The 27,903-nt window shown below is 39.3% G+C and overlaps 1 protein-coding gene across 1 annotated transcript in view; it reads left to right on the top strand.

The window, feature by feature from the left end:
• ATP13A4 (ATPase 13A4) overlaps window positions 1–27,903 on the top strand; it is a 156,842-nt gene that overhangs the window by 99,949 nt on the left and 28,990 nt on the right. The window contains exons 17-25 of the mRNA XM_025376149.1: window positions 2,317–2,428; window positions 8,648–8,772; window positions 14,358–14,521; window positions 15,320–15,442; window positions 16,249–16,328; window positions 17,818–17,860; window positions 18,241–18,350; window positions 20,447–20,543; window positions 22,317–22,389. Coding sequence (XP_025231934.1) covers window positions 2,317–2,428; window positions 8,648–8,772; window positions 14,358–14,521; window positions 15,320–15,442; window positions 16,249–16,328; window positions 17,818–17,860; window positions 18,241–18,350; window positions 20,447–20,543; window positions 22,317–22,389 — 927 coding nt within the window. The remainder of the gene's footprint in view (window positions 1–2,316; window positions 2,429–8,647; window positions 8,773–14,357; window positions 14,522–15,319; window positions 15,443–16,248; window positions 16,329–17,817; window positions 17,861–18,240; window positions 18,351–20,446; window positions 20,544–22,316; window positions 22,390–27,903) is intronic.

Genomic DNA, 27,903 nt, shown 5'->3' with positions numbered 1-27,903 from the left:
TGTCTTTCTCATTTCCTGTATTCCCCAGTTTCCTATTTGGTGCATGATACCACCATCCCCCGCCCCCACCCCATTTAGGTATCATCCCTGATTTCTTGCTCCCACTTAGTGCCTCTGTCTTGTCAGTTGCTAATCCATGGTCCTTCACTGCATCTGCTCATGCCTTCATCATTCTTGATCACTTCAATAGTTGGTGGATTGACCGCCTGCCTCCAGTCTCCCCAACTCTGATTTGCCCTCTGTACTGTGACCAGACTCTTTACCTCACAATTCTTTTAGTTGCTCTCATAGGCTCCAGGATAATCTCAAATTTCTTTAGGATCACATGTAAGGCTTTCAGGTTTGAACTCCCAGTGAACTTTCCAGATGGACCTTACCACTCCTCATCCTGTGCTTTTCCTGAGCTGAACTAATCTTCACAGCTTACTCTCATGCCTCCATGACTAAGCTCATGATTCTCCCTCAGCCCCAGAATCCTGCCTTTACTGAACCACCTCCTCCCAGGCTGCTATATACACCACCAGACGCTTTCCACAGCATGCTGCAATGGCCTGGATGATAGCAATGATCTCATTTGATTGCATTGTTACTCTGCTGGCTGTAACTCAATCAGACAGAAATCCTTAGAGCAGAACTTTCGAGTTTTTTTCAGTTTCATTCATTTTTTTAGCCTATATTTTAAGTTCAGTGGTACATGTGCAGGTTTGTTACATAGGTAAACTTGAGTCGTGGGGGTTTCTTGTACAGATTAATTCATTGTCCAGGTATTAAGCCTAGTACCCATTAGTTATTTTTCCTGATCCTCTCCCTCTTCCTACCCTCCCCCGAAATAGGCCCCAGTATGTGTCGTTCCCCCCTATATGCCCATGTGTTCTCATTATTTAACTCCCACATATAAGTTTGGTTTTCTGTTCCTATGTTAGCTTGCTAAGGATAATGGCCTCCGGCTCCATCCAGGTCCCTGCAAAGGACGTGATCTCATTCTTTTTTATGGCTGCATAGTATTCCATCTGTATATATACCACATTTTCTATATCCAGTTTACCATTGATGGGCATTTAGGTTGATTCCATGTCTTTGGTATTGTGAATAGTGCTGCAATAAACATATATATGCATGTGCATCTTTATTAATAGAATGATTTACCTGCCTTTGGCTATATACCCAGTAATGGGATTGCTGGGCCAAATGGTATCTCTGTCTTTAGGACTTTGAGGTGTCACTGTATTGTCTTCCACAGTGGTTCAACTAATTTACACTCCCACCAACAGTGTATAAGCACTTCTTTCTCTCCACAACCTCACTAGCATCTGCTGTTTTTTGACTTTTTAATAATCACCATTCTGACTGGTGTGAGATGGTATCTCATTGTGGTTTTGATTTCGTTTCTTTAATGATCAGTGATGTTGAGCTTTTTTCTTTTCACATGATTGTTGGTCTCATGTATGTCTTCTTTTGAAAAGTGTTAATGTCCTTTGTCCACTTTTTAATAAGGATTTTTTGGGGTTTTTTTGTCTTATAAATTTTCTTTAAGTTTCTTACAGATGCTGGATATTAGACCTTTGTTGGATACATAGTTTGCAAAAATTTTCTCCTGTTCTGTAGGTTGTATGTTTACTCTGTTGACAGTTTCTTTTGCTGTGCAGAAGCTCTTTAGTTTAATTCAATCCCATTTGTCAATTTTTGCTTTTGTTGCAATTGTTTTTGGCATCTTTGTCATGAAATCTTTGCCCGTGCCTATATCCAGAATGGTATTGCCTAGGCTGTCTTCCCGGCTTTTACAGTTTTAGGTTTTAAAAGTCTTTAATCCAGGTTGAGTTAATTTTTGTATATGGTGTAAGGAAGGGGTCCAGTTTCAGTCTTCTGCATATGGCTAGCCAGTTATTCCAGGACCATTTATTGAATAGGGAAGACTTTCCCCATGCTTGTTTTTGTCAGGTTTGTCAAACATCCGATAGTTGTAGATGTGAAGTCTTATTTCTGGGTGCAGAGCTTGTGATTTAATCTCTGCACAGCCAATGCCTGGCGGATAGTAGATTTTCAATAAATGTTTGTTGGTTAAACTGAAGAAAAAAGAATTCTACACTTTTTCTATCTTTTTTCTTTTTTCAAATGCTTCATTCTCATTTTAGCTTCACTACGTCTGAAGAGGTCAACCCTGACAATGTAGTTGTGTTCAGAATTTTCACTGACTTGTTTACATATCTTTGTAGAGGTGTGCTTTCTTGGGCAAAAGTTGGATGTTTGTAAAGAATTTCCTTGACAGTACTGCCTAAGTAAATACTGCATACTAACCCTGTGTTTCTTTCTACACAGTACCCACTAGTTTTGTTAGTGAGCTTCAGATTTACACGACACAGGGCTTTCGAGTCATAGCACTGGCCTACAAGAAGCTGGAAAATGACCACCACACCACCGCCTTGACGAGGTAAATGGGGATGATTTTGATAAAGCAGAAAGGTTTGATGGAAAGATGTGCCAGGTTGGAATGGCAAGTGCATTAGACTGGGATGGACTCAGGGGTTCTGGGTGGTGGACAGAGCAATATAGCTTGCTGAATTTGTGTGCATAACATGTCTCTGAACACTGGTAAGTAGAGATATAGTAATCCCTGCCCTGCCTAAATCCCACAGATAATGTGAACACTCACTGGGGGATTTTATGAGAAATAGTCATATAAGATGTATAATATGATGTGATTTTTACAGCTTTGTGAAAACAGACATAGGAATATAATCAGCATTTCAGAATTTGAAATTGTGGTCATGTCCCCATTTAAAAAAACTATAGTTGGTGGATTGGTTGGGAGTTATGAAACATAACATTTACCTGAAAAAATGTTTGATAGGAAATACACAGCTTAATGAAACAAATAAATACAGCTTAGACGATATAATCCTGGTAACATCTACAAAAAAACAAGGAAAATTTCCATACTAGAGAAAGATTTTAGCCTATAGATTCAATTTTACATTTTAAGGTTAAAATAGAGATGCTTAACAGCTCAAAAACAGCAGTATTTATAAGTTCAATTTTATTTTTTTAAATTCCACTCTTTTCAGGTATCATGTTTATTTCACCTTTCATATCATTTCTAACACTTAATGTCAGCCACCACTGCTTATGCTGTTGTGGAGCTAATCCAGGCTCATTTTTAAATTTAGGATTATACATTTGGAAAGTCTAACCTATTTGTTTCAATCTAATCAAAGTCAACACTCTCTTGTAACTATGTTTTTTAACTCTTAATATTCTAAAATAAAGTTCACATATATCTGCACATATTCTTTGTAAAAATATATAATGACCTATTATACAGTAAAAATAAAAGCAAAACATATAATGTTTCACAAAGGTGATAGTTTAATAAATATTCAGCTGACTCCACTAACACAAAATGAAGTAATAAGTTGCTTGTACCTGTGTATAGAATAATTGAGGCTGCAACATCTACAAATACAGACTGATACAGGTGTGTTATGTATTGCAGACTCAGATACCTCAGTCTTGCTGCCATTGAGATGACTGTGAAGTGGTTAACAAGTCTTGGTAAAACTCTGAAGAAAACAGTACAGTCTCCTCCCAATTTACATAGTACAGGTAGTTACATTTCTGCAAAATTCAACAAAATATTATAAGTGTGAAAAATACTTTGTGTTTATATGTAACACATATAAACTAGGGGGAAGAGCTAGGGAAATTTTAATAAACAATTTTGTAATTGCTTAATATAACATAGTAATATTATATATGCCATAATAGTACAGTATATTATAGTATAATAATAGTAAAATATATCCAAGATAAGCCTAAAATGACTTAGGAAAGTACAATAATTTTTCAGTGTCCATGAGTGTCCAGTAAGATATTCAAAAGGCATGTGGGATGCGGGATAATTATTCATTGTGCATTGATCTTTTCAGAGTCTTGGGTAGATGCCAAAAAAAAAAAAAAAAAAAAAATCCACGATGTCCTCTAGAGGGAGTGCTGTCCCTGCTGAGAATGACTGCTGTGACCCAACCCTCTCACTTTGTGAATGGGTAAAATCAGGCCCAGAGTGGGAAGTGGCTCATTGTGTTCGTTTCCTGGGCTTGTCGAACCGCTCTTCCCGCGGGGCCAGTTTAATGTGACCCCTGAAACTTTGGCTGCAACAACTCTGCATATTTGTTGCAATTTGATCAACTCAGTTCAAGGTCATTCAAGTGAGGGAGCTAAAAGTAAACTTTGAGATTGGATATCACATTTTGAAGGAGAGAAAACTTGGGTCCAGGGAAGGGAAGGGACAGAGCAGAATTGGGAATTGAACTTAGTTTCCTGAGAGGCTGTTGCCAAGGGCTATGGTAAGAGTCTGGCTACCATGCTGCTGCTTCTGATTGTTATGATACAATATTTGCATATTTACAAGTTGCAAACTCATGGTTTTGAAACGCATGCACGTAACAAAGCACTTATTGTGGAGACAGATGAACAACGGGGAATAGTGAGGGCTGTGGCACACAGGAGAGTACATGTCCCAGTTAAAGGTACTGAAATTCTGACTTTTTAAATTCTTGTATGGTCTAAACACAAATCACAAATTCTCTAATAGAATTTGATCTTAGGTCATCAATTTGCCTCTCCTGTCGTAAAGCACATCACTACCATGTATACACATAGCCAAATTAATTTTTTTTTTTTTTTTGAGACAGAGTCTCACTCTATTGCCTAGACTGGAGTGCAGCGGCATGATCTCGGCTCACTGCAACCTCTGCCTCCCGGGTTCAGGCGATTCTCCTGCCCCAGCCTCCTGAGTAGCTGGGATTACAGGTGTCCACTACCATGGCTAGCTAATTTTTGTTTTTTAGTAGAGATGGGGTTTCACCATGTTGGCCAGGCTGGTCTCAAACTCCCAACCTCAAGTAATCCACCTGCTTTGGCCTCCCAAAGTGTTGGGATTACAGGCGTGAGCCACCATGCCCAGCCACATAGCTAAATTAATTTAATTATTCTTTGCACATTCCTGATTAGGATGGAAGATTCTTGCTGTTGTTTTGTGTGTGTGTGTGTGTGTGTGTGTGTGAGTGTGTGTGTGTGGTTACTCAGGGTACTTCCAGCATTGGTGTCATAATCTCTTCAAAGGTTATTGGCCCACTTTATGCAATGTCATTTTCTAAAAGTCACATGGATTTTAAGAACATGAAATGTAATCGCAGGGGTGACAATGCTTTGTATATGTTACACTTATTCTTTATTATTTTTAGATACTTCAGGAGGAGGCATAATGTCTGTGCAGGAAGCTGGAAGAGATAGAATGCCATTCCAAGTTGCAAAGCTTAAGACCCCTTAAGGAATTACTCCTTTTAATTTTTTTTTTATTCAGATTAAATGCTTATGAAAGGAAAACTCATGTAATGTTAGAACTAGCAGAGACTTTGGAGGTGCAAAGATGAACCTGATTACCAGGCAAAGAAAGTAACTTAGTCATGCTCCCACAGCAAGGCAGTGGTAGAGGGCTGACATTAGAACTCCAGTCTCCTGATTATTGTGCCTTGAACCATGCAAAGGCCATAAGCCAGAGGAGCTAGAAATACTAGTGCCAAGGTAGGCCATAGGCTATGGCAGATGTTTGACCCCGCAGCCATTTTCTTGGCCTAATCTGGCACTTCGTGGTAGGCTCAGGTCATGTCATCTGCAGAAATAACCAAGACCTGGGACCTGAGTACCAGGATCATGAGAAAGATTGGAAGACCTGTTGTGCCAAACCCCCATTCACTTCAGTAGGGAAGGCACCAGGTTCAAGAGGTTGAAGAAGAGACCCAGAGCCAGCAAATGAGACATGGAGTTTTATTAGGGGCTCACCTACAGGGGAGAGAGTCCAGTAACAGCGGGCTAGACAGGAGAACCACCTTACATATGGAAACAGTCCAGTGGCAGCAAAGTGGACAACGTATCTGCCTTCCTATACTCCAGTGGTGGTGAGCTGTGCAGGAAAGCCACCTCTGGCTGCAAACATCATGCAGTTTGCATAGCGTTCTCACTTGACTCCTTAATGACCTCCACCCAGCAACCTTCATCCAACTCACATCTCAGGGCCTCAGCTCCCTGTATGGCCTGACATATGTTCCACTAGACGGGACGGGGGCTCAGAAGTTCCTCAGAGACAAGGAACAAATCTCTGGGTTGGCCACGGCCAGATTTCCTAGCTTGAAACATACATTTAGGTGCATCTGCCATAGAGGGTCATTCTAAGGGTATGTTTAAGTAGTTACTGCTACCACGTGCATTTACCCTGTAAGACCTCAATCAGGCATCAACCAAGTTATCTTTCAAACACCAGATTAAATATCATCTTCTTCAGGAAGCCTCTCCAATCACTCCACCCAGAAACGATTGCACCCTCCTCTGACTCTATGGGACTCTGATTTGGACATCTGTTATCATACTTTTCCCAGCCTTCCACTCAACTGAGATGAGCCATGTCTAAATTCTACCTCCCAGTTGGATGTAAAATCTGGAGTGAGAGGCTACTATAGTCTCTGCTACTGCAGTCTCTGCATATTCTGTTCCACTTTTCCTCAGTGCTGTTCCTTGAACTCAGCAGAATTTCTGGATGAGGAATTTCCATAGGTTACCTGGCAAAAAATGGTCCCAACAGGCCTCAGACCATTTCAACTAGGTACACATTTGCTGAGCACTTGCACGTGGGTGGTGTTGAACACACTGAGTCACGTGGTATTGTTCTCAAGGAGCTGAGACAGTGTGACAAAGCAGACGGCCAAGAATAAAACATGGGCAAATAAAATGTGAGTTACACTGAAATACAAGTAATATGCCAAGGGAGCTATTATTATTATTATTATTATTATTATTATTATTATTATTTTGAGACAGGGTTTCATTCTTATTGCCCAGGCTGAAGTGCAATGGCATGATCTTGGCTCACTGCAACCTCCACTTCCTGGATTCAAGCGATTCTCCTGCCTCAGCCTCCCGAGTAGCTGGGATTACAGGCACCTGGCACCATGCCCGGCTAATTTTGTAGTTTTAGTAGAGACAGGGCTTCTCTATGTTGGTCAGGCTGGTCTCGAACTCCTGACCTCAGGTGATCCACCCGCCTCGGCCTCCCAAAGTGCTGGGATTACAGGCGTGAGCCACTGTGCCTGGCCGGGAGCAATGATTTCTATCTGAGGAAGCTTTTGTGGGGGACGTGGCATGAGGCTCCGAATGTCAGGAGGGTTTCAGTAGCAGATCATGGGGAAATTACAACCTTTTCTAGGAAATAAGGACACATGTCTTACAGCAGTCTAAAGCAAGTGTCTAGAGATGGTTGAGAGAAAACCCATGGCTAGTGGTTCAGCTTGGCTGGAAATGAGGGTGGGTGAGGAATTTAGTGATGGCTGAAGCTGGAAAGATAGTTTGGAACCAGATCATAGAGAGATTTAAATGACAGGGTCAGAAAATGGGAAATGCCATCCTTTCAAGCCTGCTCTGAGGTGAGTCGTTCAGACTGTGTCCACTTCCCGTTTCTCCATGGAGACTTCAGCAGTTTCCTGGGAGCACCACTAATGCTAGTCCATGACCGTAGCTGATGTGAGACCCCCTACGGAGACAGGCAAGGAGTCTGAGTGGGTGCCGCTTTCATCTGTGTTTCAGCCAGAGTTAGACAGTGCTGGTGTCTTGTTCTCTATCTGTGTCTAAGATAAATAAATCATGGAAGAATCTTTGAACTCCTGTTCTCAAATGGATTCCCCTGCACTCAGTTCTGTAGAATACCCCTGAAAATATTTGTGGGGTGGATAGGAGCCTTGAAGACTGCACCTATTTGCAGAAACATTCACGCTTGATGCAGAAGATCATTGCTACCAGCTAGGGGAGAAAGAAAGGGATGAGCTTGACCTGAATAGAGAGGCCTGTTTGTTGAGATTATGACCTCATATCTCCTGGGGCTAAAATAATATTGATTATAGACTTGGCTGCTGGAGAAACTGGCATTTTATTTTATTTTTATTTGTGCCTCCCTTATTTTTCATGCTTTGTGCCAGAGCTAAAGCTCCCCTTTGTGGGTAACAGGTGAGGCAATGAAAATCAGACTAGCCGCAACAGATGGAGGAGACCCTTACGGGCTTTCAGCTCATTTTCTGCAAAGGTTAAAGCAAAGCTTTTGCTTAACAAACACTCTCTTCCTCTTCCTCTTCATTCAGTTAGAGTAAACGTCTCCAGAGCCTTTGTGTCCCCTCCTGTCCTCTTTCTGGATCACTCCTGGTCCCTAATCAGCACCTAACAGTGCTTGAATGAGTGAATGGAACACTACGACAGAGGTCTTTTTCTTTTTGTTTTACTTCCTGTAGGAAAGCTATCATGTGGCTGGGTGCAGTGGCTCACGCCTGTAATTCCAGCACTTTGGGAGGCCAAGGCCTTGAATTCAGGAGTTCAAGACCAGCCTGACCAACATGGTGAAACCCTGTCTCTATTAAAAATACAAAAATTAGCCGGGCGTGGTGGTGGGCACCTATAATCCCAGCTACTTGGGAAGCTGAGGCAGGAGAATCACTTGAACCACTGTCCTCCAGCCTCGATGACAGAGCGAGACTCTGTCTCAAAAAAAAAAAAAAAAAAAAGCTACAATGTGTGTTATTTCTGTTCCATACATCTATATATGTATTTTCAGGGAGACGGTCGAATCAGACCTGATATTTCTGGGGCTGCTGATCTTGGAGAATCGATTGAAGGAAGAGACAAAACCTGTCTTGGAAGAGCTCATCTCAGCCCAGATAAGGACTGTAATGATCACAGGTATAAAACAAAGTATATGGTGAAAACAGTAAGAATTTGATGTGGAAATAGACACGATTCACTCATTTAATAAATATTGTTGACGACCTACTCTGGGCCAGACACCATTCCAGGTGCTGGAGATGGGCAACAAAAAGGCACAATTACTGCTTTCCCAGAGTTTCCATGTCAGTGGAATGAGAGAAAATCAACCAACCAGTCAAATAGTATCAGCGTTTTGAGGTACACAAATAGGATAATGCGGGAAAGTGTGTTTGACCATCTGTTTGAGATGAGTTGGTTAAGAGAGGCCTCTCTGAGAAGTGACATTTGAAATAAGACCTGAATGACAAGAAGACATGAGCCAGGCAAAGGTGATTTTTATTGCCAAATGCTAGAAGAAGAAGCATCCTCAGTTGATGGGGTCTATAAATATGCTGAAGGCTCATCAATCATAAAATCCACGATTCTAGAAATTAAAGAAAATGCTGTCCTCTGTACTCCCAATCCCAGCTCCAGATCATACAAACAAGATAGCAATGAGAATAAATCACACAAGAGAAATGTGTGAAATTTCTTAATGAAATCAAGTGTGACTTTATTAATGAAATTTCATGCTGATGCTATAATTTTTTAATTGGGAAAGAGACTAGAGGTGAATAAATGATTTCCTAATGAATTCACGTTCATATTTTTGCAGTGTGTTGCCTTTCTTCTGCCTGCTCTTATAGTCAGATGCTTTTAACTCTATCATTTATGTCTCGAAGATACATTATTTCCCCATCAAAGCACACACTTTCTGTTCCCACTTCCCCTGAACCCAATTCTATAGCTGCAAACTCTAGAATACTTTTATTTCCTCTTTTGTACTTCTCTGTCCCCTGTTCTACTCCCCACAATCCAAGAGTGTCTTGGACTGTTTTTACTTTCTCCTTTTCTAACAACCCAGTCCAACTTTTTGAAGTTGCTGAGTTCATTTACTATTGATTAGGATTTCCCTTACACTGTGACCCTTCTGTTTCAAAAATCTTTATTTAGCACTTAGATGACACATTCTCATAATCTGTCCTTAACTTAGATTTCTGTACAAGTGTTCATCCTTCTCCACCCTCTCTCTTTACTTCCTCTTTTCTCATATTGAAATTTCTGCTCTATTTCTTTCCTTGCTTGTTTACAATTGTTTTCCCTCAAATATTGCCCTTGGATGGAATGGAGGGGTGCTCTTTGATTTCTTACACATGCTTGAATATCTTTCATTGCTCTGACACGTGAATGACATCTTGCTCAGATAAAAGATTCCTGAATTATTGTTCTTTTTTCTTAATGATCTGTATGTAGAGGCTATTCCTTTGCCTTCTGGCTTCTGATACTGCTCATGACAAGTCCAGTGAGAGTCCATTGTAAGTAACTTATTCTTTTCTGCACATAAACTTTTTAACTTTGGAATTTAGAAATGTTTGCCTTTGTGTTTCCCTTGTTTCATTAACTTAGTCTGGAACATGGACAGCACTTTTAGAAAAACTTTTATTTATTTTATTTTTTACCATTTTTGACATCTTTATTATTGAGTCATAATATCTGTCACTTTGAATGTTATACATATGATAAAACAGATTATGAAAAGTATTATATTCATAGCAAGAGCATTGGTTTATATAACTGAATCAACAAATACACAACCCCTTGTGACAATAACTTAATGGACTCAACTCTATCCTCTGAATGGACCAATTTTATGATGATTCGTTCACTTAAAAAGTTTTGAGTTGATGAGAGTTTCTTGTTGCTTCTTTCTGTGACCCAAGGCTTTCAAATCAATCTCTGGAAACCAGTGATTAGAACCAGAGTTCCCCAGAATTAAGAAGAGATAGGAGTGGGAGAAACATGGAGAGCACCTTTTAATCTTTCTTCCTGCGAGAAAAAATTTTCCTATTGTTTATTTAATTTTTGCCTCTGGTCTCTGTCCATTTTTACTTCTGGAATTTCCATTGTTATCTCTCCTCTCAGTCTGTCCGTTTTTCTTGTAGTTGTCTTATGTATGTATGTATGTATTTATTTATTTGTTTATTTATTTATTTATTTATTTTTTAGAGACAGAGTCTTGCTCTGTTGCCCAGGCTACAATGCAGTGGCAGGATCATAGCTCACTTCAGCCTTGAACTCCTGGGCTCAAGCGATCCTCCTGCCTAAGCCTCCTCAGTAACTGGGACTGCAGGCATGCACCACTGTTCCTTGCTTTAGATTATATAGTTTTATAATTTTACTTTAAGACTTTTTTTTTTTTGCACCCAGTTTGTTCAAACCACAATCTCAGGTCTCAACAATGCTCTTTATCTTTTTCAAATCCTCTTTTGAATTGTTCAGTTCTTAATCATGTGTGGGGTGGGATTTGAGTTTTCTTAAGTGCTCTCCTTATTTATTTTTTATTTTTATTTATTTTTTGAGATGGAGTCTCGCTCTGTCACCAGGCTGGAGTGCAGTGACATGATCTTGGCTCACTGCAACCTCTGCCTCCTGGGTTCAAGTGATTCTCCTGCCTCTGCCTCCTAAGCAGCTGGGACTACAGGTGTGCACCACCATGCCCAGCTAATTTTTGTATTTTTAGTAGAGACGGGGTTTCACCATGTTGGCCAGGATAGTCTCAAACTCCTGACCTCAGGTGATCCTACTGCCTTGGCCTCCCAAAGTGCTGGGATTATAGGCATGAGCCACTGCACCCGGCCAGTGCTTTATTTATTTATTTATTTTTTATATACATATTTTTGAGATGGAGTGTCACCCTGTCACTAGGGCTGGAGTGCAGTGGTGCGTTCTTGGCTCACTGCAACCTCTGCCTCCCTGGTTCAAGGGATTCTCCTGCCTCAGTCTCCCAAGTAGCTGGGATTACAGGCACGCACCGCCACACCTGGCTAATTTTTATATTTTTAGTAGAGACAGGGTTTCACCATGTTGGCCAGGATGGTCTCGATCTCGTGATCTGCCTAACTCGGCCTCCCAACGTGCTGAGATTACAGGTGTGAGCTACCGTGCTTGGCCAGTGCACATGACTTCTCTAGTCATGTGCTCTGATTGTTCTTCCTGATCTTTTCCTGTCCAGTGTCTCGGCTTTCTTGGAAAGGTTGTTAGATTTTTCTGTCAGATGCTTGGAGTTGAGGCCTGGGCTGTTTATCCCGAGAACTGGATCTCTTACAGGTGGTAGATCTCTCACAGGTGGTGGAGGGCAAAAAGCAGACAGGCTATCAGGGGCCTGCTGTGGAGCATGAAGGAAACCTGTGAGCACTCCAGGCTCCCTGTATCCTTCCAGCCTCAGGCAGCTCCTTCCCACTACTTCAGCTCTTTTGAGGATCTTCATGCATATTTTGGTAGAAACCTGGGAGAAGCTATGTTAAGGATAGCCAGCCAGATATTATATGATTAATTTTTTAATGGTTGCTGTAGGCATCACAACGTACATACCTCTCCTTTCAAGAAGCCTTATAACCAGGAATGTCTCTTGCTTTCTCTTCTTTATGTTATTATTGTCATAAGTATGACATATGTCGAAAACCCCCACCAGATAATGTGATAGTCGTTACTTTCAACAGTGAAGAGTTAAGGAACGTGAGTAAAGAAAATTAGACTTTTTTAATTACCCAGATCATTATCATTTCTATGTTTTCATTCCTTAAGTTGTAAGTTAACCTCTGGTATCATTTCCTTTCATTTCAACATAAAGAACCCTGTAGCTTTTGTTGTTGTTGTTTATTTTTTGAGCATGTCCACTGTCAACAAATTATCTTCATTTTCCTTCATCTGATAAAGTCTTTATCTCTCCTTTATTCCTGAAGGATATTTTCAGCAGCTATTATAGGAGTCAGAATTGACACTTCAAAGTGAAAGATGAAGTCAGCACTTCAAAGATGTTCCACTATTTTCTTCCCTGCGTATTTTTTATGAGAAATCTGTGATAATTTGAATTATTGTTTTCTTATATGGAATGTGGTTTTCTCTAACTGCTTTTTTTGTTTATCTTTGATTTTTAGCAGTTTGATTACTATGTGTCTGGTTGTGATTCTCACTAAGTTTGTCTTGTTTGGAATTCACTGAACTTCTTGAATCCGTATATTTAGGTCTTTTATCATACTTGGGAAAATTTCTCCTATGATTTTGTCAATTTTTTTTCTTTTTCAACTTTTTTCCTCATCTTCTTGGACTCTAATGACGTGAGTATGAATTATTTGGATATCTTTGAGTCTGTTCACTAAAATGATTTTTTTCTCTCTGCTCTTCAGGTTGTGTAATTTCCATTGATCTATTCTGCTATTGAGTACATTCAGTGATTTTTTTTTTTAAATTTCAGGTATTATATTTTTTAATTCTAAAGTATCCATTTGGTTTTTTCCCACAGTTTATATTTTCTTGTTGAGAACTTCTAGCTTTCATTTCAAGAATATTAACAGTTACCACATGAAGGCGTCTTACAATAGCTGCTTTAAAAACCATTATCTGACACTTCCAACATCTAGACTATCTATAGATTGGCAACTGTTGTGGCTTTTCTTGAGAATTGGCCAGATTTTCCAGATTTTTCATATTGAATATCCCAAACATTTTGAGTATTATGTTGTGAAACTTTGAGTCCTGTTAAAATCCTCTGGAGAATGTTGAGGGTTTTCTTGTTTGTCTGGCTAACAATCAACTGTAAGTTCTGTCTTTCCTGTTGTAGGTGGCAGTTTCAATCTTAGCTTAAATATAAAATCTTTTGCTGTGATGTTTGGGTCTGCCTCACTCAGAGGTTACTCTCACAAATGGGGGGTGATTTATATCATAGTTCAATTCCTGGAATTTTTGTTATCTTTCTTTGGATCTGGTCCACACATGCACAGCTCTAGACTGAACTTGGGACTTATGTAATTCACATACTGAATTAGTCCCCATGTCTGGCTCTCTCCTTTCCAGGATTCCGCCCATGCCCTTTAGCCTACAAGAGTCCCTTTTCCTGGCTCTTCTGGCCAGAAAGACTGGGCATCTTTTAGAGTTCTGCTGCCCAAACAGCTTTTTAACTGAGGCCCACGCGCCAGTCAAATATGGAATAGGGAAGAGAAAAAAAGTCGAGAAACTCATCCCCTTGTAGGTTGCTTCTGCAAATTTGACTGCCTTCCACCATCTGCCTGCTTTTGTTTACTTTTCAAAGTCCTTGGGGAGTTGCTTCTTGGTTTTTGTTCAGAGTTTTCCATTGTAATCAGTGGGCGAGATAGATCGTAGTGGGCTTACTCCATTTTGCCTGGAAGTGGAGCCACCAGATATTCTACTAAACCAGAGGATTTGCCTAAACATTTGCAAAGCTGCTAACAAATGACGAAAATAGATTTGAATTTTGCTTTTTTATTTTTTCCCCCAGTCTGGCAAAAATACACTGGTGGATCATGAAGTAACCTGATGAAAAGCAGTAAGAAGGGGAAAAGGGATCATGGAGTCACAGAAGGTCAGGGCTGGAAAAGATATTAGAGATCATTTCTCTTCATACCTGAAATAAGGACTGAACTCCCTGCTCTGATTTTCAAGGCTCTGCATGAATTAATTCAATCTCGTCAATCTCATCTTGAGATACTCCTCCTTTCCTCTAGGTGACAATCTTCAGACTGCAATAACAGTGGCCAGAAAATCTGGAATGGTTTCTGAAAACCAGAAAGTCATTCTCATTGAGGCAAATGAAACCAACGGGTCCTCATCAGCATCTATATCTTGGACATTAGTAGAAGAGAAGAAACACATTACGTATGGGAATCAGGTACTCCTGAACACAGACATTCTGCTACATTACCAACATGTCTTGCAGTGTTGGTGACTGAACAGCTTTGACTGAGAGTCAACATATGCTTCCCAATGTCTAGCATTCATGCTGTTGAATGAACTCAATTACATTGGTTTTTCCATACTTTTCATACTGAGCTTGAAGGTATAGTGCTTTCTTGTGTGCTGGAAATAATCCATCTTTTAAACTTAAAAAAAATGGTGGGCCCTGTATGAGACCGAAGATAGTGAGTGGAGCTGAATCTATTTTCTCCCTTTCCCTTTGCTTGTCAATCACCCCACTGGGTTCAAAGGGGATCTAGTCTTTGGGAGAGATGCTGCTGTGCGTCTCAGAAAATCAGACTATGTTTTCAGAAAAAAGTTTCATTCATTTATCTCCAGCCTTGTCAGTATTCTGTCTCCATTGTGTCCTTGTAGAACAATATTAGTTCCCCAAGGAAAAAAAATAGTAAGTTCTCATTTCAGGGAGAAATTTGTTAAGCTGCAGTGCTTTTGTATTTTACACTTGAAATGTGTGAAATGTGCTCTTCTCTGGGACTCACCAAGATCAAATCACGATGAAAACAGGACATGAGTAAGTGTTATGCTCCTATTCACTAGTTGTCTGTGATGTGCAAAGATTGATCCAGCAAAGAGAAAATGCTTCTCTGAGGACTCAGAGTGACTTTTACAGATAGATCCTGGTCTGTCTTCGTTATCTTCTCTCAGATATGCTTGTGGTTCTAACCACTCTGTCAAATGAAAGAGTCTAAAATCACTGTGTCTTGCTTCGTAGGACAATTACATTAACATCAGGGATGAAGTCTCTGATAATGGCAGAGAAGAAAGTTACCATTTTGCCCTAACTGGAAAATCCTTTCATGTTATAAGTCAACATTTTAGCAGCCTACTGCCAAAGGTAAGTTCTAAGAGGGTGACAGTCTCCCTGTGAAAATGCTGATGACGTCACTTACAGAGCATGGTCCTACATTATTTCAAATCTTGAAACAGGAAAAATATACTCAATGAGTTCTCTGTATCTTAAGAGAGACAGATATTTTTGCAGAGGATACTATTGTCTCGTTTCCTACTAGGTGTGAAATAAATAAACTTGACTAGTCAATTTTCCACCATCTATACGATTGAAGTATCAGTGATTTCTTGAATTATAAAGATGATTTTGGGTGGCTGTCACTATATTGCCATGGTAAGGAGTCTCAAAGTATAGTGGAAATCCTGCAATTATACAGGAAGGCAGACCAAGAATAAGGGAATGCCATTCGTTTTTTTGATAGATGACCTCAGTACTCAAGAGGGTTGAACTTAAAGCTTTAGTGGGGGGAGGTAAGTTTTAGATACATAGTTATCCCTCAAGATAACTATGTATCTTGCTGTTTTGCAGTTCAAGGTTCCATTAAGCTCAAGATTTTTCAGGACCACATTCCCCATGACAGCTGAGGTAAATTCCTGTAGGTCATCATTTTCATAAAATATTTTTTGTTAAGTAATTATCTTTACTGATTTTTGTGTTTCACTGATCATTTATCTGATGACCAGAACCTCAATGTTTGTCTTAAAATCCAAAGGAAGGCTCATTGGAAACTTTCTTTTTTCTTCATCGTAAGTGTCATGATGCAGTCAACATTCTGAGTGTTATTAATTATTTCATGTACAACCAGCTGACTTGATTTTAAAAAAAAAATCTCCATTTTGGGTTCCTTACAGATACTGATCAATGGGACCATCTTTGCAAGAATGTCTCCCGGGCAGAAGTCCAGTCTGGTGGAAGAATTTCAGAAACTGGAGTAGGTTCTTTGCCAGTGCAGGTGGCATGAACTGCATGGAGGCATAACAGTCAGGGGGAGTGGAAGAGGTACAGGGAGTCACTCGGTTTGGCAAGGGCACTGGTCCTTAGTCTGGCTGCATGAGATAATCACTTAGGAGCTTTGGAAAAATAGCAATACCGAGGGATCTCACCATTCGGAGATCCTGATTCAGTTGTTTATACGGAGGTTGAAAAATCAGTATTGTTTTTTCACATAAGTCAATTTTGCATTCAATATTGAGAATCACTGGACTAGAACCTAAGGGGCCTGAAAGAGTATGGGGAGAAATACGAAAGGAAAGGTGGCTTGAGCTCAGCTCCTGGGGGGACAATGAGTATTTAGACTTTATTTGCATATGCTCTTATCACAATGATGATATAGGGACATTCATATGAGATTCATGTAACACTAAAAAGACTAAAATATTTGTGTGCCAAAGCATTTTTCCATCCTAAATCAGAAAAATTCTTCTCTCCTAACACAAAGGGTCTCCATTCCTAGACAGAACGGGCAGTCCAAATGAAGTGCCTGTCATTCGGGACCCTTTCTTTCCTGTTAATAGAACCCCACAGAGTACCAGAGCCTTTCTCCACTTTGGTCCCCATGTCACAACAACATGACTCCAACTCCTACTCGTTTCTACTCTGCCGTCCTATTCATTTGATTCCGTTACCAGGCTAGCTCCTCAGTTCAGAAAGCTCTGTCTTTTCAACATGACTGAAACCTAGAGAGTCAATGAGTTACTTCCATATGGCAGTGTGGAAGAAAAGTATAGCATGTTCTGTGAATGCTGTCAGAATGCTCATAATTTAAAAAGCTGGCTATCCCTAATCCTTGTCAATGATTCAAGAGAGTATTCACCCAGCCTCAGAAAGCCATTCTGAAACAGGGATGTGTTTTCTTTCTTCAACTTCTAGGCCTGACATTACATACTTGAGTTGAGTGACTGTTGACAGGGTGGATTTCCTCTCATGCTAGCATTAACAGCACAAACAACTATGACTTGTTATCATTTTAGACTTTGTACTTTCCCATACAGCACCTCATTTAATACTCATAGCCCTTTATAGGCAAAATAATAATAATGATGGGAATAATAATAGTGAAAATGGTAAGATGACCAGGTCAAAATCTAGATCTGGTCTCAAATCCTGTGCCCTCTCTGCCATGCCATGCTTACATCATAGGATTGTGAGTGCCTCTGTCTGACAGCTGAGAAAGCTCTCCCTACGCAGTGATGTGCAGTGTCTACATGAAACACTTACAGTAAAGGAATCATGTTCTGAATCTCTAAATCCATTGTATAAACTGCTGAATCACACTGTTTTCAGTCAAACTAGACTCTTAGGAAATTTCCCTTAAATAATGAGTTTGAACCCTGAGTAGTGATGGTTACTTTGTTTTTTTTAATTAGAGAAATTAGCAGATAGCTTTGATCTCATCTACAATTAATGTGGTTCCCTCTTAGTTACTTTGTAGGTATGTGTGGTGACGGAGCCAATGACTGTGGGGTAAGTAGCTGCCAGTGTGTGTGGCCATAATCTCACATTCAATTATACTCAAGCCCTTTAGAGGTAGTACTCCTGGCATATATATCATTTCCATTCCTCTTGATGGATAAACTGTTGCATTGGGAGGCTTTTGACCAAAGTCACACGTTGATTCAATGGTTAGTTTAGGCTACATGGGGTAGAATTTGGTTCTAGGGTTCTCATTTCTTTGGCTAGGTATCCTAATACCATCTTTTATGTTCCAGGCAGGGTTAAGTCTCTTGGTTAGAGTTTGGGCACACAAAGCACCTTGTGGCCAGCTTAACTGGCCTTTTCTTATGAGGCTTTAGTAGAGACATATGTGAGTCTATGTGGGAAGTAAGCTGATTCTTTGCTTTCAGGCTCTGAAAATGGCTCATGTGGGCATCTCTTTATCAGAGCAGGAGGCATCTGTGGCCTCACCTTTCACTTCCAAAACTCCAAACATTGAGTGCGTACCTCACCTTATCAAGTAAGTAGGCACTTCCTCAAACATTGCTTTCTCTCTCTTGACTTCTGGTACAAATCACGTTGTTCTGCCTGGGAAAGACCAGAGAAACTTGGTGTCCCTGGGTGGGGAGGGTGCTCTGTAGAAGAATGCAGCCAAGCATGCTACTTCCAAATGGGTTTTCCAGAAGTTAAAAGTAACATTGGGAGAGCAGTGGCATTTCCAGCGAATTCACTGATGAGGTTAATTTTAGAAGATTGGAATCTGGAACTTGTTATGGCTTTGAAAGTGTCAATCATCCTCATTTTTCAAATGTATCTATCTCCTTTCAATTTTTATTTGAAAAATAATGTTTTGAAAATCTTTATTGGCTTTTGCTGCTCTCACTAAAATTTGCTTTGATGCTCTCCCTGCCACCCTGCCAAAAATGTACTTCTGCTCCATTATATTTGAATGCTAGAGATGGTGAGCATGGTGGCTGCTCTTGATTATTGTAACTGACATGTGTTTCTAGTTTTAAAATGCTATAATGCCTACCATCTCACACTTCAAAACAGCCTGGAGATGCAGGAATGGCTATTTTTTTTTTTAACAAATAAAAAAATTGAAGTTCAGAAAATTTAACTGATGTGCCCAAGCTCATACAACCATATGAGGTTAGACATTATTTTAGAATTAATTTTATTCAAGTGTATTTTATCTACAGATATACTATTTCCACCACATGAAAATAATAATTTGGCTAGGTCCTCCCAATTTTTTATTTATTCATGCATTTGACAAATATTTAGTGAGTAGGCATTTAGTGCCAGAAACTAAGGGAGATAAAGATGATACTTACTGATTTTGATAGGTGCTATCCAGGAAATAAAAAGGGTAAAGGGAATAAGATGGCTATATAGGTGGAAGCAGCTGCTTCAGATGGGGTGGTACGGGAAAACCTCTCTTTATTGCTTAGAGAACCTCTCTAAGCGGTAAGGAGAAACTACCTCTGGGCAGAGGAAATGTCATGGCAAAACTCTGATACAGAAAAAAACCTGGCTTGAGGATCAGGTTTTAACACCCCAGGACACCATAATGGGCATGAGTTTAAACTTAAAGAAGTATGATCTAGGCTGGGTGTGGTGGCTGATGCCTGTAATCCCAGCACTTTGGGAGGCCGAGGTGGGTGCATCACTTGAGGTCAGGAGTTCGAGACCAACCTGGCCAACATGGTGAAATCCAGTCTCTACTAAACATACAAAAAAATTTAGTTAGACCTGGTGGCGCATGCCTGTGGTCCCAGCTACTCAGGAGGCTGAGGCAGGAGAATCACTTGAACCTTGGAGGCGGAGGTTGCAGTGAGCTGAGATCATGCCACTACACTCCAGCCTGGGTGACTGAGCAAGACCCTGTTGGAAAAAAAAAAAAAAGTATAATTTAAATTTAAAAAGTGTAACTTAAACTCTATTTTTCCCCGAATGAAATAGAAGTTAAAAGTGACATTTCATATGTCATCTATTTCATGCTTTAAATGTGTACTATTTACTCAATCAATCAACGATAACAGAGATGAAAATGCTCATCCTTTCCAGCCCATTTCAATTTGATATATGACTAATTTGAGTGTGTACATTGTTTTGGTCCAGTTTTAGAAAAAGTTGGGACTGCCAAAATGAAATTTGAATCAAATGTTTGCCAAGCTCCTGAAGCTCCTGTATGAAAATAACCCCTGAATCTGCAATTTTATTTAAATCCATTAGTTCACAGATGAAGAAACTGAGACAAGGGAAATGATCTTCTGCATCACATTAGTGAGTAGGTAGAAGATCTGGCACTAGCTCCACTGAGTTTAGGAGTTAAAACATTGCCTGCTGAAAGGACAAGAGCAACTGTAAATCTGGACTCCATCACCAGTTCAAGGATCTTGGACCTTGGCCTGGAATTGGCCTTCTTGAAAATTGGGTTGTTTAGTTTACTGACAGCCTGCATCCACGAGCTCAGGGATGTCCATTTTCAGACAAACAGTTGTATAATGACTTTGGATTTTTTTTCTCCTGAGCTTGGCTGAACAGCACAGAATGACTGACTTTATGTCTTTTCATTACTTTCACGTCTTTATCATCTCTTTTCTCACACAGGGAAGGACGTGCAGCTCTTGTTACCTCCTTTTGCATGTTTAAGTACATGGCTTTGTACAGCATGATTCAGTATGTTGGTGTTCTGCTGCTCTACTGGGTATGACTTGGGACTTAGCCTCTTGGTTAGTGTGAACTAAAACAAGTAGCAATGCACTCTCAATTTACAATGCGTCTCAAAGAAAGAGTACAAATAGGATATCTGAGCAACAATAGCCCCTCCAAAAATATCCTTAAGAATTTTTTAAGTAAATCAGAAATCGACAGCTTTGCACAGGAAGGTTGCTGATGTCAATTCTCTGATATAGAAACCTTTTATCTAGTAATAGCCGAGGATCACAACTGAATATATTGCTTTTTCTCTTGCTGCTACTTTTACCTGATTGGACAAGGTCTTTATCTTCTTAATTCCAATGTGGCTCTACCCTAGTCTACCACTCAATAAAGAAATGGTTCTCTGCATCAGGGTGCTGCTAAATGCTTCATTTAGCATGAAAAAAATACCTGATTATTAATTTATGCCCATTTCAGTGGTGTCAATACTCCTACCAAAACCAGTTTCAAGCTGTCTGTCCATTGTCACTGAACATGAAGTAGGGAAAGATGTACAGTAGCATATGATTCTACTTGCCCCATATAGATACAAAAGTTGTAAATAACCTCAAGGGCACAGAATACAGTAAAATGTAGAAAAATATTTAGAAAGTGCTGAGCTTTGAGTATTTATTAACTTTGGCTTTAGTGTAATTTATTTAATGGTACGCTTGTATAATTTAAGTTTTTATATCGGCTTTATTTAACAGCCGGCTCACAACATCTCTGAAAATTTAGCAATTGACTTTTAAGTGTTAGTATAAGCCAGCATGCCACTGGTTCCCTGAATATAGGGATGTGAAAACTGGCATATCATACCACAAAAAATACATAGGTCTTGTGATCACTTTTGTTATTTAACAAGATATAAGAGGAGAAAAAAACATGCCCATCATCTGTGAACTCAACATGTGAGATTATCCTATTAACCAACACCAATAAAAGAAATTTCATCTGGCTATCTGTGTGGCAGATACCCAGATTCATCTTTATATACTGCCTTCTTTTTCCTGGGTTAAAGGTTTTAGTCCTATTGCTTTCAGATATATATATCTGAAATATATATATCAGTGAGTAGGAAAAGATATATATACCTTTTCCTACTCACTGATAAACGGGCTAGAGAAGGATAGGCTATTTATAGAAATTGGGCTCTATTTTAGAATTCCCAAATTATTCTCAAAGGTAGAATTAAACATTGAACATTATCTCCTTTCCACTAAGGGGTGGGGAGCAAGAAAGTGAGTTTCTTAAAATCAGTAAGACCTGAACACTTTTTCCTCAAGAGTATTAAGATGCTTTGCTAGGATTTTCTAACATTTTGTCTAAAAACATTCAAGAATGCAAATAGTGGGTTTACTTATTCTTATTTTCCATCAGTAAAATTTATGTAAGATTACCACACATTTGTCACTTGGGGATGTATTCTTTTATTGTGTGAGATGAAATCCTATTTTTTCTGTTAACAAGTAGAAAAGAGAGCAGAGATGAATCTGGTAGGGGAAGACGTCCTCCTCAACAAAGTAATACGGATGCACAAACAATCTCACCCTGAAAGTACATGATGATAGGCCTCCTAGATAGAGAGGGTTTCACAGGTTTGGCTTTGATTACTTCCACCAACACCATCACTCACCAACTCAACCAGGCCCTGACCACAGCATCTCCACAGTAATTTACTTGAAGAACCCTATGTCGCAGTGAGAAAATAAATGTAATCAGCATCTAATTTCATCCCGAAGGTCACAACTTTTTTGATCTGCTTTCTTTTCATTTTCAGGAGACAAACAGCCTTTCAAATTACCAGTTTCTGTTCCAGGATCTGGCCATTACAACTCTTATTGGTGTAACAAGTAAGACATTTTAAAACTTTCTTACCAGAGGTGCTACCCTCAGCTGGCCTCCCTCTGCCTTGGAAAACTTTGTCTACCGTGAGGAACAGCAGCTGCAACAGCAGCAGTGATGTGTAACTTATTCCCAAATATATACACAGAGAGGAAATAGAATCCTCATTTTTGAGTATTGCAAGAAAGTATTAGCAAAAGAAAAGCTTGCTCGTTATTTTGCTGTTTTCTGCAAAATTTGGAACTTCTATAAATGGTCACTAAACACTTAAAATGAAAAAAGCAGCTTGAAAATCAGGAACACTAACTTCAGAATGCTTTTAGATATACTTATAGTTAAAATGTGCCCAATTTGTAGAAGCCAAATGGCTTTTATATTTCTCATATCTAAATCTTAGCCCCTCAGGATTTAGAATGAAACTTAAAGGTAATCTTGCCATTGTATCTCTCTTACCCTCCACCTTCTAATGAATATACAGATTGTCTCCCTAATTTCCCTGCAATGGAAAATTTTTTTATTTATGACTTTATTCTTTTTTAGGGCTGACTTAGATTCACAACAAAAATGAGAGGAAGGTACAGAGATTTCCCATGTACTTCCTTCCCCGACACATGCATAGCCTCTGCTACTATCAACATTCCCCACAAAGTGGTATATTTGCTGTAACCGATGAACTTCCATTGATGAATGATTGAAGTTTTTGACATGTCTTTGTTGTTTTGCTTTGGTCTTATTAGCTCAGCTAAAGGAAAATCCCAACCAACATTCACGTTGGAACTAATTCAGCCATCAATTGCAATCATAGGTTGATTACGGACACAAGAGTTTGGCAAAACTCAAAGCAAGTATTTCGTGAGAAACAATTAATAATAACATCATTATTATCCAAAGTCCATAGCTTACATTACAGTTCATTCCTGGTCTTGCACATTTTATGGGTTTGAACATATGTACAATGACATATATCCATCATTATATTATCACACAGAGTATTTTCACTGCCCTAAAAATCCTCTTTGCTCTGCCTAGTCATCTTCCCATCTTCCCCAAAGCTCTTAGCAACCACTGTGATCTTTTACTGTCTCAGTAGCTTTGGCTTTTCTAGAATGTTATGTAGTTGGAATCATATATAGGCTTTTCAGATGGGCTTTTCTTCACTTAGTAACATGCATTTAAGGTTCCACTATGTCTTCTCATAGTTTGATAGTTCATTCGTTTTTAGTGCTAAACAATACTCCATTGTCTGGATGTACCACAGTTTATTTATTTATTTGCCTACTGAAGGATATCTTGGTTGCTTCCTAGTTTGGGCAACTGTAAATAAAGCTGCTATAAACATCCATGTGCAGATTTTTGAGTGTAAATAAGTTTTCGTTTCCACTGGGTAAAGGATTATGTAGTAAGAATAAGTTTTGTTTTGTAAGAAACTGCTAAACTGTCTTTCCAAACAGCTATACTAGTTTGCATTTCCACTACCAATGATTTCGAGTCCTTGTTGCTTCACATACTCACCAGCATTTAGTTTTGTTAGTGCTCTGGATTTTGCCTATTCTAATAGGTTTGTAGTAGTTCCATTGATGCTTTTACTCCTATTTCCTCCAACCTTCTCAAGGATTTTATTCCTTTAATAATGTATTTCTCCATTATTATCAACCTTTCTCTTGTTTACTAGATCATTCCTAATGATAGCATATAATACATTCTCTTATCTTCTTTCTTTTATAAATTCTTCTTTGATCTCAGCCCACTGCAACATCTGGCTCCCAGGTTCCAGTGATTCTTATGTCTCAGCCTCCCGAGTACATGGAATTACAGGTGCACACCACCACGCCTGGCTAATTTTTGTATTTTTAGTAGAGACGGGGTTTCGCCATGTTGGACAGGCTGCTCTCGAACTCCCAACCTTAATCTACCGCTAGCGACTGCCTCCTGTATTCTTAAACTTCCTGAACAGTTGTGTATACCCACTTCCTCCATTCTCATCCCTAATTCTATTACCATTCCTTTTCCATTAGCCAGATTCTAACATCCAGGGGCATGAATTTGAATTTTGGCCTTATGCAGTTGTTCAGTGGGAGGCAGTGGTACACTTGCAAATGCTTAACAAGTTGCTCTCCAAAAAAGTTTGAATATACATATAATATATATTTACTTGTTTCCATATATAATGGAAATATATATATATAAATGGGAAACATATGTATGTGTGTATATATAAATATATACAATATATAAAAATATCTATTTTATATATAAATATATATATGCACACACACCCCTATATATTTGGAATCATATTTATATATAGAAAACATACATACACACACACACACACACACGGAAACAAGTAACTTTACTGAAAAGAAATGTGTAGTGAGCAATTTGCAAATAATAAAAAAAATATACAATACTTTTTTTTTTTTTTTTGAGACAGAGTCTCACTCCATCACCAAGGCTGGAGTGCAGTGGCATGATCTTGGCCCACTGCAATATCTGGTTCCCAGGTTCAAGTGATTCTCATGCCTCAGCCTCCCAAGTACATGGAATTACAGGTGCATGCCACCACGCCTGGCTATTTTTTGTATTTTTAGTGGAGACGGGGTTTCACCGTGTTGGGCAGGCTGGTCTCGAACTCCCAACCTCAAGTGATCCACTTGCCAAAGTGCTGAGATGACAGGTGTGAGCCACTGCGCTCAGCCAAATATACAATACTCTTTATTGCAAATTTCATTTAGCCAATTGATTGTCACAAAATGCTTTCATTGAGTTTTGCCAAATACTTGTGTCAATAATCAATCTATAGTTACAATTGATGACTGAATTAGTTCCAACATGAATATTGGTTGAGATTTTCCTTTAGCTGGACTAGTAAGACAAAAACAAAAGAACAAAGACTTACGTCAAACTTCAACCATTCATCAGTGATGTGGGAAACTTACCTGTTGAATCATATTAGTTCTTGAATGCTGGAAGAATATTTCCTCAGTTTAAAAAATATTCACAATGTAATGGCTACAGATGTGACACTTTTTTGTGTATTATACTTTAAGTTCTAGGGTACATGTGCACAGCGTGCAGGTGTATTACATATGTATACATGTGCCATGTATACATGTGTGCTATACCCATTAACTCGTCATTTACATTAGGTAGGTCTCCTAATGCTATCCCTCCCCCTCCCTCCACCCCATGACAGGCCTGAAGCATGATTTATAATCCTTTGGGTATATACCCCTCCCTCCACCCCACAACAGGCACGAAGCATGATTTATAATCCTTTGGGTATATACCCATTAATGGGATGACTGGGTCAAATGGTATTTCTAGTTCTAGGTCCATGAGGAATCGCCACACTGTCTTCCACAATGGTTGAACTAGTTTACAGTCCCACCAACAGTGTAAAAGTGTTCCTATTTCTCCACATCCTCTCTGGCACCTGTTGTTTCCTGACTTTTTAATGATCGCCATTCTAATTGGTGTGAGATGGTATCTCATTGTCATTTTGATTTGCATTTCTCTGATGGCCAGTGATGATGAGCAGTTTTCCATGTGTCTGTTGGCTGCATAAATGTCTGATTTTGAGAAGTGTCTGTTCATATCCTTTGCCCACTTTTTGATGGGTTGTTTTTTTTTTCTTGTAAATTTGTTTGAGTTATTTATAGATTCTGGATATTAGCCCTTTGTCAGATGAGTAGATTGCAAATATTTTCTTCCATTCTGTAGGTTGGCTGTTCACTCTGATGGTAGTTTCTTTTGCTGTGCAGAAACTCTTTAGTTTAATTAGATCTCATTTGTCAATTTTGGCTTTTATTGTCATTGCTGTTGGTGTTTTAGATATGAAGTCCTTGCCCATGCCTATGTCCTGAATGGTATTGCCTAGGTTTTCTTCTACGGTTTTTATGGTTTTAGGTCTAACATTTAAGTCTTTAATCCATCTTAAGTTAATTTTTGTATAAGGTGTAAGGAAGGGATCCAGTTTCAGCTTTCTACATATGGCTAGCCAGTTTTCCCAGCACCACTTATTAAATATGGAATCCTTTCCCCATTTCTTGTTTTTGTCAGGTTTGTCAAAGATCAGATGGTTGTAGATACGTGGTATTATTTCTGAGGGCTCTGTTCTGTTCCATTGGTCTATATCTCTGTTTTGGTACCAGTACCATGCTGTTTTGGTTACTGTAGCCTTGTAGTATAGTTTGAAGTCAGGTAGCGTGATGCCTCCACCTTTGTTCTTTTGGCTTAGGATTGTCTTGGTAATGCGGGCTCTTTTTTGGTTCCATATGAACTTTAAAGTAATTTTTTCCAATTCTGTGAAGAAAGTCATTGGTAGCTTGATGGGGATGGCATTGAATCTATAAATTACTTTGGGCAGTATGGCCATTTTCACAATATTGATTTTTCCTATCCATGAGCATGAAATGTTTTTCCATTTGTTTGTGTCCTCTTTTATTTTGTTGAGCAGTGGCTTGTAGTTCTCCTTGAAGAGGTCCTTCACATCCCTTGTAAGTTGGATTCCTAGGTATTTTATTCTCATTGAAGCAATTGTGAATGGGAGTTCAGTTATGATTTGGCTCTCTGTTTGTCTGTTATTCGTGTATAAGAATGCTTGTGATTTTTGCACATTGATTTTGTATCCTGAGACTTTGCTGAAGTTGCTTATCAGCTCAAGGAGATTTTGGGCTGAGACGATGTGGTTTTCTAAATATACAATCATGTCATCTGCAAACAGAAACAATTTGACTTCCTCTTTCCCTATCGTATACCCTTTATGTCTTTCTCCTGCCTGATTGCCCTGGCCAGAACTTCCAACACTATGTTGAATAGGAGTGCAGAGAGAGGGCATCCCTGTCTTTTGCCAGGTTTCAAAGGAAATGCTTCCAGTTTTTGCCCATTCAGTATAATATTGGCTGTGGGTTTGTCATAAATAGTTTTTATTATTTTGAGATACGTTCCATCAGTATCTAGTTTATTGAGAGTTTTTAGCATGAAGGGCTGTTGAATTTTGTCAAAGGCCCTTTCTGCAGCTATTGAGATAATCATGTGGTTTTTCTCGTTGGTTCTGTTTATGTGATGGATTATGTTTATTGATTTGCATATCTTGAACCAGCCTTGCATCCCAGGGATGAAGCCCACTTGATCATGGTGGATAAGCTTTTTGATGTGCTGCTGGATTTGGTTTGCCAGTATTATATTGAGGATTTTTGCATCGATGTTCATCAGGGATATTGGTCTAAAATTCTCTTGTTTTGTTGTGTCTCTGCTAGGCTTTGGTATCAGGATGATGCTGGCCTCATAAAATGAGTTAGGGAGGATTCCCTCTTTTTCTTTTGATTGGAATAGTTTCAGAAGGAATGGTACCAGCTCCTCCTTGTACCTCTGGTAGAATTCGGCTGTGAATCCGTCTGGTCCTGGACTTTTTTTGGTTGGTAAGCTATTAATTATTGCCTCAATTTCAGAGCCTGTTATGTCTGTTCAGGGATTCAACTTCTTCCTGGTTTAGTCTTGGGAGGGTGTATGTGTCCAGG

Source organism: Theropithecus gelada, chromosome 2 (assembly GCF_003255815.1).
Source record: "Theropithecus gelada isolate Dixy chromosome 2, Tgel_1.0, whole genome shotgun sequence".
Classification (NCBI taxonomy): domain Eukaryota; kingdom Metazoa; phylum Chordata; class Mammalia; order Primates; family Cercopithecidae; genus Theropithecus; species Theropithecus gelada.
The sequence above is the reverse complement of the archived record's forward strand: the minus strand, read 5'-3'. Positions and strand labels throughout refer to the sequence as shown.